Source organism: Electrona antarctica (genome assembly GCF_951216825.1).
Source record: "Electrona antarctica genome assembly, chromosome: 21".
NCBI lineage: Eukaryota > Metazoa > Chordata > Actinopteri > Myctophiformes > Myctophidae > Electrona > Electrona antarctica.
In genome coordinates this window covers 9,165,603-9,181,598 of record NC_136802.1, presented here as the reverse complement: position 1 = coordinate 9,181,598, position 15,996 = coordinate 9,165,603, and the positions used below count along the sequence as shown (strand labels likewise).

The window sequence follows — 15,996 nt, the reverse complement described above, 5'->3', positions numbered from 1 at the left end:
TCCGTGAGGACAGCATCAAAAGCAGCACGTTATCAACTAGCCCTATCGTGCAAATAATAATAATGATAATAATAACGTGTGGATAGTATTAATAGTGATGATGATGATGATAATAATAATAATTCCTGCGTCCGTGTCGTTCTTTCTCCGTTATAATAATTGGGGCGGGCGGCTCGGTTTCTGTCTCTGTTTTTCCTTCTTCTTCTCCTCCTCTCCTGTCGTCCCTTTGGCTGTCCGCCGCTCCGTTTTCTCATTAGCGGCGCATTCCTCTCTCTCTCTCTCTCTCTCTCACACACACACACACACACACACACACACACACACACACACACACACACACACACACACACACACACACACACACACGTCAGAGCGCCACAGCACTGCCCCCTTTTTCTTTTCTTTTTTCCACTACTAGTCTGACTCTGATTCTCTTGAATAAAACACAAAAAAACCGCACATTTTGTGTTTTTTGTCGTAAAATGTTTCATGGTCACTATCAGCGTGCTTGGCTTGCCTATAACAGCGTGCACAATACATGCAGGAGAAACTGTTTTTATTTTATTTGTTTTATTACAATTAGCCTACCTATCCATTTTTGGTGTAGGCCTATATATAGGCTGTGTGTGTGTGTGTGTGTGTGTGTGTGTGTGTGTGTGTGTGTGTGTGTGTTTTACATAAGCATAAATTAAATGTGTTCTTTATTTCCCCCAGTGACATGAAATAGTGAAATATATGAGAGAGAGAGAGAGAGAGAGAGAGAGAGAGAGAGAGAGAGAGAGAGAGAGAGAGAGAGAGAGATAGTTTAGTGGTGTTCTGTGTTCAACCAGTGGTCCGGGGACCACCAGTGACCCCTTTAAGGGTCAATTTGGTTTCATTTTATGCTCTCAATAGTTAAATTACTGTTAAACATCTGCATTCATTAATTTACAAGAAGTCTACAATTAGAGAATGTATAGGTTACAAGAATTGTTATTTATTTTTGATCAATGTTTGCCTGTTATCTCTCCTAAATGGTACCAACATCAATACAGCATATGGAATTGTGGACAAAATCTTTATCCAATGACAACAAAAATAATTCTTATTTTGTCTGTTATCTCAATCTCCTATATGATACCATTACCAAGTATCCAGTGACCAGTGATAACAACATTCTTTAGTTTGGGGTGACGAGTGACGAGTCTAAATGTCATCAAATGGTCTGTGGCTCAAATGCTGAATAAATAAAATAATGGACCTTGATGTGAAAAAGGGTTGAAAAACCACTGTTCCATAGTTAATCTGGTCTTGTCCAGCTAGTGCTGATTTCGTCGACTAAAACTGCAACGAAAAATGTTCGTCGACTACCTTTTTTCACTGATGAAAACTAAATGGAAACTACATGAAAACTATAAGCTATGATGACTAAAACTATTAAAGACTAAATATATTGACAATTTCGTCAACAAATAGAAACTATAGACTAAAATGTTATAGGAAGGGACTAGTGGACAAGAGATCCAGTATAAGTAATTTTACACTTGATTTGCTGCGACGCGTTGTGAGCTTGTAGATCTGCTATTTTCAGAAAGCGTAAAATCAGTCATTGCGAGAGCATCAATTAGCCCGACAAAATACATTTTAGTCGACTAAATGAACTGCAGATTTAGTCGACTATTACAAATCTTATGATAGATTAGTTGACTAAAACTAGACTAAACACTAAAACATTCCAGGTGACTAAAATGTGACTAAAACTAAACAAACTATTCAAGAGACTATGACTAAAAACTAAAAATCTAAATGTGCTGCCAAAAACAACACCACTGGTCTTGTCCCAGTCAGTGTTCACTCACTCACTGTCTGAACTTGAAGCTGTTCTTCCACCAGAGGACCAGATGGATCAGTGAGTTCGGAGCGCCCTCTTGTGGCCAACATGGAGCCTTGCTGCCATGATAAATAAAGTGGAGCAGAGGAACGTCAGTCACCGTCAGTGACACCAGGGTTCTGAAAGTGACAGATGAGATAAGCTGCAGGTTTTCAGCTCTATTTTTAACAGTCAAGTCAGACAGTCACCCATTAGCTTGGCGAGCATAGAAGGCAGATCCACTTGCATTTATATTTATTTTCATATCTTGCCAGCTTGCATGGGCAACAAGCCACGACATTGCAGCTTATACATTCAGATGTATAGTAGCTGCAATGGATACGTTATTATTAACGTAATAGTATTAAGGCAAACCAACTATAAAAGTTATAATTATTTAGCAACAGGATCCTGCACCATTCAATGATGTAGTCCCTATATTTATTCATTGTTGCATAGCATTTATGCATTGTTCAAGCATAATATAATAGGCTATACACGTGTGTGTGTGTGTGTGTGTGTGTGTGTGTGTGTGTGTGTGTGTGTGTGTGTGTGTGTGTGATGATGATGATGATATTCACCCAGCACTGTATTCATGTATTCTCGATATCTAATGCAAATGCAAACACAATTATTTGATGTTGGATTTAATTGATAAAATATATACCATTCTGAAATGTATACTGCTCGTTTCTATTTTTGTTCCACCACCAAAACAGACTGCAGACTTTGACATGCATGGGACATTTCCAAATGATCATGAACACGCTGTTTAAAATCCTTATACATAGAATTTTATTTTATTTTATATAGGCTACCTATACAAAAAGAACCGCAGGTCTGCCATATGGCAAGCAGAGTGACCCATCTCTGCCGGGACTCGAACCCGGAGCCTCTGGATTAGAAGTCCAGCGCGCTATTCCATTGCGCCACAGAGACTGCGCCAACAGAGTGGATTCCGGAACGGTTTAGGTACTTGCATCCTCCTCCCGTCCTCCGTATCCTCGCAGCATCAGGACCACTCTCTCATGCTGCCGCCATTTCGGCTCTGTGACACTACGGCCAGCAGAGGGCGGTGTTGGCGCTCTATAGCAGTGGTTTGGTTTTCGACCCAATACAAGTCCCATTGTTATTTTATTCAGCATTTGAGCCCACGGACCACCATTTGATGACATTTAGAATTCTCAGAAACTAAACTAAAGAATATTTTGATATCGTTGGATACGATTTTGTCCACAATTTCCATGGTTTATTGATGTGGCACTGCCTGGTAAAGGCCTATATAGGAGAGATAACAAAAAATAATAACACTTCTACATTCTTCTCTAATTGTGTAGACTTCTTGTAAGCTAAATAATAATGTTTAATAAAAATAATGTAACCGGGTCCACTTGGTTTCATTTTACGACAAGAGTTATAAGAACGAACAATGGACAATTTGGTTACAAACTCTCCATCTTTTAAGTTTAACTGCAGGGTCCCCAGTTAAACTCAAGGATCACCATGCAGTGGTCCTTGAGGTTCCAGGTGGTCCCCAGTCTGGGGGGGGGGGGGGGGGGGGGGGGGGACCACCTGGAACCTCAAGGACCACTGGTGGTCCCCGACTCCCCGGACCATCTAAACCACTGCTGCTCTAACCTCTAGAATGTGGGCACTGGGCAGCTTGGAGGAAACAGCACATGCAGCGCCAAAATGGTGACGGTCTGCCGGGCTAGCGATTCAATAATCCCCGCATTTTCTACAATAATAACACTTTCATTTGGCGTTATCTGTGAATAGGCGGCCCATATGAAAGCAAAACGGGTATAAATGCGATTTTTCTAATAGATTTTTAATCATTCATAAAGGCAGAGCCGTTCCGAATAAACCTAACATTGTTTTAGGATAACCTCTTATGAACCATTTAGTGGAATTTGCATGCACGCTGTTAATATTGCACTTTTTTTGACGACTCAGCCTGTTTATTTTCGGGTTAACCGAATTCCATATTGCTGCTATATTTTATGCAAATCCATGCGGGGAATGAATGCGGCATGCAGCGGCGCGCTTTGAAGTTACACCTCGATTGCATCAGAAATCTACCCTCAAGAACCGGCACCATGTGTTCATTTATGCATATTGGATCAAACAGTGTGTGTGTGTGTGTGTGTGTGTGTGTGTGTGTGTGTGTGTGTGTGTGAGAGACGTGTGTGTGTGTGTGTGGATAACAGGTACGGTCGCCCCTTTTCCATCTCGCCCCACTATCCTAGCTGTAAATAACATAATTCATGTTGGTGATTAGCCTATATAAAAGGTATTATCATATTAATTTATCATTGTTAAGTTCACTCTGTATATCCACGGGCATAATAGCATGATGATGCCATTACAAAATATGGGCTACATGCAGGAAGACATGTGTTTAATAAAACGAAATTAACTGCTAGGTCCTAAATGAACTTAATTAAGCAGTCATCGTCTCTGTCTCATGTTATTCTTTCTAAATTTGACAGAGTATAGAGATCAACTATCAAATACAAGATAATTGTGTGTGTACGCGCGCACATGACAACAAAGACTTGTCGGTCATCATAACTAGACTAAAACATGTTCACAAACAAACAGTGAACTGTTAAGGATTACGAAGAGTAGTAGCCTATTACTATTATTAGCCTATATATTATTGACAAATTCAACTCCATGTCAGACAGACAATTGCTGGATGTACTATCTAATTTGACCAGCAGATGGCGCTGCAGACAGTCAGTACAGTACACTGATGTCGCCACATTAAATCATCAATACTACAAATAAAAGAAACGTGATGTTTGTGAAATTCCTGATCGGGAAACACAGTCGATAAATATTAACTGCATATTGTAAATCATATCATTGCCTCTTAGGAAAACTGTAAAATTAGACAATGAATCTAATTGTCACATGTAAATAAATGATCGACTCTCTGGCCAAGAAAATACTCAATAAGGTCTCTGAATACTCTTTGTTTTGCGTTTCTCTGAATTCTGTTCCAGATCTACTCCCCTCCACCCACCATCCACAAGCATCTGGGAGTTTAATATTTGACAAACGTTACGTGATGTCAACAGTCAGCACACTGTGGACTGTAGACAACAAAGATGTGTTGGCATCTAGCCAGTGTGCTGAGGGGTCCGACTGACTGGACCCTGCAGTGGTCATCATCCCCCATACTTTTAACTTCTACAAATATGAAGCATCATATCCCACCCCACTTACTGTCTGTCATTCATGTTTAGGCCTACTTATTCTTTTCATGACTCAAAGTTTATTGCCTTTTTTCCTCCAAATTAAGCACAAAGGAGATGCATGAGAATGTAAATAAAAGTCAGAAGAAAATAGAACAGCACACATCCTCCGATCTTGGTGCTGACTGAGCCAAACTGTTAAACTAACAGATATCATGAAGAAAGGCAAAGGCTCGCAACTCACATTTGTAATGCTCCCAATATTTATTCACAGTAATACTTGAAAAAGACCAATACCGGTCGATACGTTGTATGTCCTGCCTGCTGTGATTGTGAATAAATACTTGGAGCATTACAAAACCTTTGCCTTTCTTAATGTAAATAAAAGTATCATACAAACAATTAAGACAACAAATGAAACAAAAAGTAAACACAATACACTACAATACCAAACTCTACAGAAAAGATAATACAATACAGACAATACGATAAAATACAATACAAAACAAAAACAATGCCATTTGGTTCCGGGTAATTAATTTACACTATATCCAAGGAAAAACAAAAAGTAGTATGTTGCACTCACACACAATTGGAATCTCTGACAGCAATATATATTATTTATCCTCCCCATTTACAGATATATTTATCCAGTCTGTCAGACCTTATACACAAATACAATTCAAAGTGTGTTTGCGTTCATACAAATATTTACAGAGAAATAAAAAAATAGGAATACATAAGGTAAATGGTGCATTTATATAGCGCCTTTATCCAAGGTGCTTTACATAGAATACATGATCACATTGTGTAACAACATCCTGGTACAACATTAAAAATACGCTACGAACATTATTTTTTAGCCTCGATTTAAAAGTAGTCAGGGTTTCACATCGCCTAAGGCATAAAAAGGCATTTAACCATTCGAAAACCTATTGACCTATTCTGTCGCAAACATTCACCATAAATAGCAGATCTACAAGCTCACAGTAAGGTATGTACTCTATGAGTGTGGAGGGGGAAAAGGAACGGACCACGTATAGACCTCTGGACTCATAACGTCAAAACCACTTAAACTAAGGGCAGATTCACACTATGGTCCCGGGTGCGTATATACTCGGGACCACTTGGCAGATGTTGTGGTTAGTGTGAATGCTGCGTACTGTTCCCCGGGAGAGGATCACCCAATCGTTCCCGGGACCACATGGAGGTATATAGTCTCGGGACCGATTGAAGTGTACTCTGATACGGATCGCTGCAATGTGAAAGCATTGAATACAGTTGAATGAAGTGTACTCGGATACGGATCGCTGCAATTTGAAAGCATTGAATACAGTTGAGTGAAGTGTACTCGGATATGGAAGAATCAAGGTCAATGTGAATCATGGCCAGCAGGGAACCAGGCGATCATATTCGGGAACAGTTTAAATCAAACGGAATCTGTCCAAAATGTTTACGTAGTTTTAAAAGAAAAAAAATAGAGAAATAATAAAATAAAATAAACAAGATAAACATTTTGTGTAGATGTGGATATTGAGACTACAATCAACAATGCTCAGGTGAACTTATAAAAGCAGCAAACATTTCAGTACTGGCATATTATGTAAAAAATGTAAAAGAAAATGTAAAATCGATTCTGGCCTAAAGATGGACAAACAGATAAATGAGGTAATAAGAAAGAGCTTCTTCCAGCTTAGGAGGCTATCAAAGGTTAAATCTTGTCTATCCCGCTCTGTGTTTGAAACTGTAATTAATGCTTTTATGACATCTCTCCTTGACTACTGTAATGCCCTGTATATTGGCGCCAACCAGGTCTCCATCTCTCGCTTACAGTTAGTCCAGAACGCCGCTGCTAGGTTGCTTACAGGTACACGTAATCGAGACCATATCAGCCCTGTACAGGCCTCCACTGTACAGTAGGATTGATTTCAAAGTCTTGCTCTTTGTTTTTAAGTGTTTAAATGGTTTGGCACCCATTTATTTATCTGAACTGCTGAAACCCTATGTTCCGATACGGACCCTTAGGTCCTCTGACCAGCTTCTCCTGGTGGTGCCTAAAACCAGGCTGAAGCTCAGAGGGAACCAGGCTTTTGCATTGGCAGCTCCCAAGCTCTGGAATGAGCTGCCTCTGCACACAAGACAAGCCCCCACCCTTCAGGTGTTTAAATCACGCCTCAAGACTTATTTTTATTCTTTGGCTTTTCCAAGCATAGCACGAGTTGTTTTCTGATGTTTAATGTGACACTGTATGTTGTTTTAAAAAAAAAATGAAGTTGTGTTTTTTCTTAATATTTTACTGTAAAGCACTTTGGTACAACGTTGTTATATTTAAATGTGCTATATAAATAAAGGTGGTATGGTATGGTATGTCTTCTCCTACACTAGGAAAAATATAGTATAAACATGAAGACAAAGATTTTCTTGTAACCACCGCGCTGACTTATGGTGCGTTACCCGCACCATATTGTAATATAGGTAAAGGGTCGCACACACCAAGAATGCCTTTTAACTGTTTTACATCACAAATGGACAAAATCTGACGATTAAAACGAATCCGTCTGCGTATAGTTCAGAAAGTGCTTCGTTTGGCAGGTGTGAAGGCTCATTCGAAGTCTGATTCGGATCAAACGGGAGTAAACACAGTTGGAGACGGAGAGGGCATCTTTCATACATAATTCATTTTGCCCGCCTTTCTCTGTTGTGCCTCCGCAATGTGCCCTAAAGAACAGTGCGTGCGCGCACGCGTGCACACACAATCCCCGACAAGCAACCCCACAGTCAGTCAGTCAGTCAGTCAGTCAGTCAGTCAGTCAGTCAGTCAGTCAGTCAGTCAGACAGACAGACAGACAGACAGACAGACAGACAGACACAGACACACAGACACACACAGACACACACAGACACACACAGACACACACACACACAGACACACACACACACACACACACACACACACACACACACACACACACACACACACACACACACACACACACACACACACACAGTTAAAATGAATACTGGTTGGTTGAGTGAACCTTCACAGGGTTTGAGAGTCTGCAGGCCTTCAGGGTTTAATTTTCAGCATCTAGCTTAGCTCGGTGATCCGGTTCCAACACCAGACAAAACTTAGCGTCTTCCGTTTCCTCTGCAGGGACGTAAAGCGTCTCAGCAGGACCCTGAAAGAAAGATAGAATCAGAATCAACAAAACAATGACTACAACATGACGTAACGATATCATCCGCTCCCGACCGGATCACACGGCAATTTAGTAACAGCATAACAGGCTTTCCCTCGAGGTGGAAAGTCTGGTGACGCGAGGTTAGCTACGTACGATCTAGTTCATAACACATTCTGACTATCCAAGGCAGGGGTGAGCAACTTTGACGATGGAGAGGGACACTTTTTTTTCTCCACATTTATTCTAGAGGGCCACATTGCATACTGTCGTAGCAAAAATATCTGATCAACAAGGTTATCGGAAGGTCGCCAGTTCGAATCCCCGGGCCGGCACGTAAAAATTACCACCGCTGAAGTGCCCTTGAGCAAGGCATTGAACCCCTACCATGAAATGTTCTATGAGCAGGGTCTGGCTGTAAACAAGCATCTCGAGCTTAGTCCATTCACCCTGGGTAAACAAAGAACTTTGCTTTGTTTTGGCCCCCGGGCGGCCAGTTGCCCACCCCTGGTCCAAGGGACCAGGAATCAGGATGTTCAGTCTATTGGTTGCAGGACCGAAACAGAGCATACCTTGTTGTTGTTGTCAAGCATATCTTTAAGGAAGTCTTCAGGTTCTGGCACTCTGGGGAAGATCTGTTTCTTATACCTGGACAAGTGGACATGCACAAACCACGAGTCGCCATTACATTATTAACAAGTGACATTTCAAAATTCAGGTGAAGCAAACTGGTGAGACTCATTATTAAAAAAAGATGGTTACATACTTGCGGACTGCACAGAATGTCAGGAATGAAATGATGGAGACCAACAGAAGGGAGATTATGGCAGCGTTAATCATTTTCGAATGAGGAGACACATTTTCACCTGCAGAGAGAAAAGCCTTTAGCAATATGTGGCAAGCTTCAATCCAACACATTTTCAGTCAGAAGAAGTAGGTATCAGCCGGCAACACACGGGAGACTTATAGCATGTTACATAGACAGCACTAGAATTGCATTTTATGTAGTCATAGCACTTTATAGTACATATGTATAGTATAATATAGTATAGTATGCATAGTTTATATATATAGTTTCATTATATAGATACTCCACTGTTACACTCTTAGCTTACCCATGATAACTACTTTTTATGTATGTGATGTATGCCATGCTTTTTTGTCATTGCTTAATGTAAATCGCTCTGGATTAAGAGCGTCTGCTAAATGCCTAAATTGTAAAATTGTAAATTGGGAGTCTGTCCCCGTTACAATGCGACCCCTGGGAGATAGAGTCTGTCCCCGTTACAATGTGCTAGACCCCTGGGAGATGGAGTCTGTCCCCGTTACAATGTGCTAGACCCCTGGGGAGATGGGGTCTGTCCCTGTTACAATGCGACCCCTGGGAGATGGAGTCTGCTATTTTCAGCAAGTGTAAATTCAGTCATTACGACCACATCAAGGCACGCCAAAATACATTTTAGTCGACTAAATCAACTGTAGATTTAGTCAACTAATATCATATGACATTTAGTCTACTAGAACTAGACTAACACTAAAACATTCCGGGTGACTAAAACGTGACTGAAACTACTCATACGCTGAGTTGGCGGCGCCCGGTCCATTTTCAGTCAAGATCCAGTTAAACCCTACAGTATGTACTTAGTTGACTGGGGCCCACAGGGCCATATTATCTACGGTGAGCTTGTACAGACAGGGTCCCTCTGACAGTACAGCTGCTATTTTCACAAGGTTTTTGCCCCAGAATAGGGATACTAGCGTTCAGTGGGTTTAAACCTGAACGTGTAGTTGTTTAAACCACTTGAACGACGCTCATGATGGCATTCATTTTTTATAAGAGGGAGGCTTTTAGCTGTCAGATATACTACTGAAACGAATGGAATCCAATGGCTTCCTTGAAAGTAAATTCTCTGGACACTGGCAAGAAGTAATGCAAAGTGTATGGTCCTTTAAAATCGTCAAGTAACCTGCCGTTATGTATCATACTGATACTCATTCTTTAAGTGGTTAGAATTGTCGAATAAGTACAGGTAAGTAGGCTAATAAAAAATAGACAAGACAAGACAAGCAAGGAGAGAGAGAATATTTCCTCTACCATATGATTTCCAGTCACCCCATGGCGTCTCTCCTCTCCTCTCCTTTCCATGTGTTTGGGTGGCTTTCAGCCTAATTCTGTACTGACAGTGAGGGACAATGAGCATATCGGACCATGACTTTACTCCGTGTCCTGTGATAGTTTCGCTCTGTTAAGACAAAACAAACAACACACATGATGTAACACACGACGCACGTCTTCATCAGCACGCAAGCACACAGTGAAATTCACCAGCCAAATGATTATGCTAGAAGATAGATAGGCATGTCATGTTAGGTATAATAATGGTCAGGGTTGATCATGTCACCTTTCTGATATTGCACTGAGTGTAGTTGATAACATATTCCCAGTCTGGGGATAGCTCTATGTTAGGTGGAGTCCAGCTGATGTCGAGTTTGTCTCCGCGTTTCTCAAGTGTCCATTCAAGAGCCGGGGGTGTAACTGTACAGCGAGAGAGACAAATAGTACAACAATATAATCATTTCTTTATTTTGACCCCCATGCGCTGCAGCTACCACAGTGATCTAGCTTCCTCTATTTTTTCTTTCTTCAGTGAATACAATCCCTGAAGAAGAAGCTTGTCTTGTTGAAACTTCCTTTTCTTCTTCCTCATTAAAATGTTTGCACCATGTGGCCTCTTTTTTCATTGAAAGTGATTTCAGTTCAATTAGATGTTTTCTTTTGTTAGTTCTAGGTACAATAACCATGAGTCATGGCAGGCACACTCACACGCACGCACGCACGCACGTACGCACGCACGCACGCACGCACAAACAGCACAAGGTCCAAGAAGGACAGGATGAGGATTTTGATATTTTTTGCAGAAAATAGCTATGTCACAAAAAAAGAGGAAGCATGGCACATTGCAACATATAGTTACTACCGTGTACAGCACACATACATTTACATTTATTTTTAACTGTATACAGATGTTAAATAAAGTAACCCAGTTCCTGTCCTTTACAACCTATACCTGCCAACCTACCTGCACTACACTGACCCTTTAGTGACCTATACCTACTGTACTGTAGTTTCCCGACCACATATCCTTGTACAATACACACCTACAGTTCCCAACTATAAACCAATGTTTATACAAACATACCATGTCTATTCATATGCCGGTGGAAGGTGTTGTTCCACTTGAACGTCCGTGTTTGGAAGAGGAAGTAAACGTTCTTCTCGTGGAGATTGTCATCTGCAACCGAAATGTGGCAAACTCTCCTCACATTGTCTTGGTGAGGCAAGATCGCACACTCATCTAACCTCAACGGACCACAGCTGTTCTCGGGTCCGCGTATCCTGAGAAAGCAAGAGAGAGAGAGAGACATAGAGTACATTTAACAAAAAAACTCGAACAAAACTATTTTATTCCATTCCTGTGTACAGTCTGTACACCATTACTGCTGCACTGAAACAAAACACAGCGTCTGCTTATTTGCCGTCACTGCAAACAAACTGCAATTCACTGTTGTTGTTGTTGTTCAATAGCTACAAACTGCAATTCACTGTTGTTGTTCAATAGCTAATGCTATAGGGTGGTTGTTCAGAGACAGGGTCCCTCTGTCTCTCCAGCTCTTTAGTAAACAGAAAATGTATTTTCAAGTAGGGATACCAATTTTGCTTCTGGTTTATTTTGGGGTGAATTTTGGGGTCCCTGCTGCATCCGGGGGGGCAGTTAGTGACATACAGACTGAATCACTACTGTTGGCAGTAAATTAGTTTTTAATCTAGACAAATTTGGACTAATATTGATTTGAACACACTGGTTCGGGGATGACCAGTGGTCCTTGACTCCATGAGGGTGGTCCAGGTGGTCCCCAGCTAAATGATGGAGTGTTGGTAACCAAATGGACCCTTACGGGTCCTTATGGGTCCTTACGGGTGCATTTGGTTTCATTTTACACTCTCAACAGTTAAATTATTATTCAGCTCAAATGCTGTATAAAGTAATGGGCCTTAACATGAAAAAGGATGAAAACCACTGCTCTAGAGCAATAGAATAAAGAGCTTTAAATCATTACAATATCTTTAAACTAATGCATTTAACAGTTGTGTCCTAACTTTCCCCGCTCAGTCTCCATGAGCATGATGAAAACAGGAAAACGCTCAGCGGTTTCATACCAGTAGAACACCCGGAGATCAGGGAAACGACTGATTGGTGTCCAGGAACAGTTGGCGTCTTTCTGGGAGCGGAGAGCACACTGGAAACCGTGCACGAGCTCTGAAAAGAGGACCACGCGCATGCACACGCACACACAAGTTCTTTATTTGATTCCACAAATTACAATTATGTTTAACCGTTTAAGCATAATTTACTTAGATTACTTTAGGAATACCAGGCCACGCTGTTCCGCCGGCTGTACGCCCGGGCGAGTTGGTAAAGGGGCGAGCAGTCTCGTATTCTGCCCATTTGCTCAGACACTATGACGTAAAACTCTTCATTCATTGTCACTTGATGGAAATTCAACGTTTGTTTAAGACGAGGTTTGTGGACTGTAACCAAAAGCTGGATGTAGGAGGGGCTAGCTGCCCTCCAAAAAACAGAAAAACCCAACAATTTCACACGCACGCACGTGCTATGGGGGCCAATCAATCAACCGCCTCTTTTTATCAATTTCAACAAAGTCAAACCTGGACGTTTCAAAAGTTACTTTACCTGGGTTGGTGGTGATGTGTAGAACCACAGGTTCACCCTGTCCTGTATCGTTACATATGGTCTGAAGAGAGAATTTCATTGTTCCTCCCTCTATCATTGGGTAAATAGTAGCAGACGTCGCAGTAACTCTCTCTACGTCAAACTGAGAAGACAAAGACAAATTAGGAGACTTAATTCATCACATGATCAGAGCCTACTACATACATGTAAAGGTAAATACATACTGTAAATACATACTGTGAATAATCAAGCACACGTATGTCTGCACGTACGCACTCGCTCGCACGCATGCGCGCATGTGCGCACGCACGCACACGCACGCACACACACACACACACACACACACACACACGCGCACACACGCACACACACACGCACAAAAATGAGTAAGTAAGAAAGTAAAATATAAGCGAAAAGTGTAGAAATGTAAATAACCATAGAGACCTCGTGAAGTTCCTGGCCTTGTCTTCTGATCAAGTAATCATACTCAGGGTCTTTGCAGCCTTCGATGGCCTCCGGTGGGGCCCATGAGGCCTTCAGACAGAAGGGATTCCCAGGGTCAAAGGCACAGGACACATTGCGAGGCCGTGGGTCTAAAGTGGGGTAATGATCTGAGAGAGACGGGCAAATCAGACACTTTTCAGCCACACGTAGCCTCTGGCGTTTCAAAAATAAATATAAAAGAAAGGGACAGAAAAGGGAAAACTGACTGAGTCCAGTCTGTTTACTACGTTTACTACAAGCTCCAGTTCAACTTGTGTTACGAAGTAATATTGGCCAAAATCATCCAGTTTAAAAGTAAGCATTTGACTTGTGGTCTGAACTTGATAAAATAACAAAAAATATATATATAAATAACTACAATGAAGAAGCACTGTAGAACTAATCAGGAATTGAAAATAAAAAAATAATACAGAATAGCCTAAATAAATAATTATATATATATTTTGTCTAAAACCCAAATGAAAAACTAATCATCATTTTCAAAACAGATCTACAAAGCTCACAATTATGCAAGGTGTTGTGAGCTTGTAGATCTGCTATCCTTCATTGCAAGGCGAAGTTTTTAATAAGTGGTAAATTAATGTTCATCTGAAAATTTAATAACAGACCATTAAAGTAGGGTATTTCCTTCCTGACTGAGAGCAGATAGTTCTTCACAACACAATGAACATTCCATTGGTGTCAGTGTGTCACGGCGTGTGCATGTTTTATGATTGTTTTTTTATAGCTGACTCTTGATTTCAGGCAAGACTCGGAATTTCCAGGAAACACGCACACACGCGCACGCACGCACGCACACACACACACACACACACACACACACCCCTTCGGTGGGTCTATATTCTATAACGTCCCTGATAAATTTAGAGACTTCGATCTTCACATATAAGATTAGATAACGGTCATAAAAACTCAATAGCCTACTTTGACATTCGGTTTTACTTGAGTCCTGACTTTGGGAATTCAAACACGACCGGCGACGATACAACGATTGAACAAACAAGATAAACAAACAAACAAACAAACAAACATTATTTCCTTACCCGTTTGTGATCTCACGAAGGAAACAACGAGGACGAACAACAATTCCACACTTCTAATGTGCTGTCTGAAATGGAGTTCTCCATTAGGAAGGCACGCATATGCCATCTGCTTAAAATTAACGAAAAATAAACTTAGCTATCCGGAATTTCCACATCATCAAGTCGCACTGACTGCATGGGCAAATACGTTTCCAAATCCAACCCCATGGCCATTACCCCAACCGTTGGGAGGAGTTTAGCAATCCATTTCCCTCTTCTGTTGCATGCCACAAGCCACAGCTTCTGGCATGGACGGACGCTTCGCAATAAACATATTCACCTGACCTGTAGCCTACTTTCATTGAACTGTAGCCTACCCATTCCACAAACTGTTAATACAATTTTCAATCAATCAATCAATCAATCAATCAATCAATCAGTCAAACTGTTAACTGTAATTAGCTATTTTAACCAGGAGATGGCGGTGCAGGCCATCAATGTATACACAACTATAGGAATCTTTTAGCCTATTTTGGTATATTTTCCTATATACAGGTCTAATGTTTTTATTTTTATTTTTTGGATTGGAGTATTTATTAACAGTTTGTAGAATTACAGTACATTTCAAGCACAACTCAATACAAAAACTGTTAACTGTGAGTGGACGACCCAATAAATTAAGCATTACACTTTGTTCAATTCATCAAGACATTTAGAGATGTACAAATATACACTTCTATTTAGCCAAAGAACAGAATGTTCAATGTTTGTTTTACATCATCATGATGTAAGATGATAAGAGCGCCCCTCACTTCACACGGGTGTGATTTATTTTTAAAATATGTATGTGTATAGATATTTTAGCCCTCATTATTTTCCCTCTATCATCAGCCACTATACCTGTATATATCTGGCTGTATTAAAGTTAGTTATAGTTCAAAAAGTAACACATCCATAAAAATGAAAGAATGACTCACTAGAGTTAGATACATGATGTTGTCTAGCCGCTTTGCATGCACGCGCACACGCACACACACGCGCACACACACACACACACACACACACACACACACACACACTAAATGAAACAGAAACTAGTACTTCTAGGAAAGGGACAGAGAAGAACAGAACGTTTTAATCACTCTGCCACATTGAAACAATCAGTGGTTCCCAAAGTGGGGTCCGGGGACCCCTAGGGGTCCTTGAGGGAGTTCCAGGGGGTCCCCAGCTAAATGATAGTTAGGAACCAAATGGACTGTAACTCTGAGTGTACAAATGGAACCAAATGGACCCACAAATGGAACCAAATGGACCCGTTAGGGTAATATCCTTGTAGTCTAGAAGACCCAGGGATGTATCTTCACCAGACGAAATGACCCAGACCAGGCAGTACCGACGATCAAGCTTAAGACAGTACCAATTTAACACGCATTAGAGACATACAGCAAAGCAAGTTTTAGGCCGCAATCTGACTCCACTCGATAT

At 40.9% G+C, this 15,996-nt stretch overlaps 2 protein-coding genes across 2 annotated transcripts in view; both read right to left on the bottom strand.

The window, feature by feature from the left end:
• Window positions 1-15,996, bottom strand: part of LOC306914194 (uncharacterized protein) — a 61,037-nt gene that overhangs the window by 7,469 nt on the left and 37,572 nt on the right. The gene's annotated exons all lie outside the window — the stretch shown is intronic.
• Window positions 5,325-14,813, bottom strand: LOC306914133 (uncharacterized protein). Its single transcript, XM_079491070.1, has 10 exons — window positions 14,533-14,813; window positions 13,430-13,596; window positions 12,986-13,127; window positions 12,451-12,550; window positions 11,432-11,628; window positions 10,634-10,767; window positions 10,327-10,474; window positions 8,998-9,097; window positions 8,804-8,879; window positions 5,325-8,231 (listed from the first exon to the last, which is right to left on the bottom strand). Exons 1-10 carry the CDS (start codon window positions 14,636-14,638, stop codon window positions 8,127-8,129), a joined length of 1,275 nt encoding a protein of 424 aa, XP_079347196.1. The 5' UTR covers window positions 14,639-14,813; the 3' UTR covers window positions 5,325-8,126.

What these genes read in the sequence shown, in the direction of transcription:
- LOC306914133 (XM_079491070.1), bottom strand. Translation starts at nt 14,638, where the DNA reads ATGGCATATGCGTGCCTTCCTAATGGAGAACTCCATTTCAGACAGCAC. An exon ending in CTCAGTGCAATATCAGAAAG is followed by an intron (nt 10,475 to 10,633) that starts GTGACATGATCA and finishes TTGTCTTAACAG; the next exon opens with AGCGAAACTATCACAGGACA. An exon ending in GGGTGACTGGAAATCATATG is followed by an intron (nt 9,098 to 10,326) that starts GTAGAGGAAATA and finishes TTCTCTCTGCAG; the next exon opens with GTGAAAATGTGTCTCCTCAT.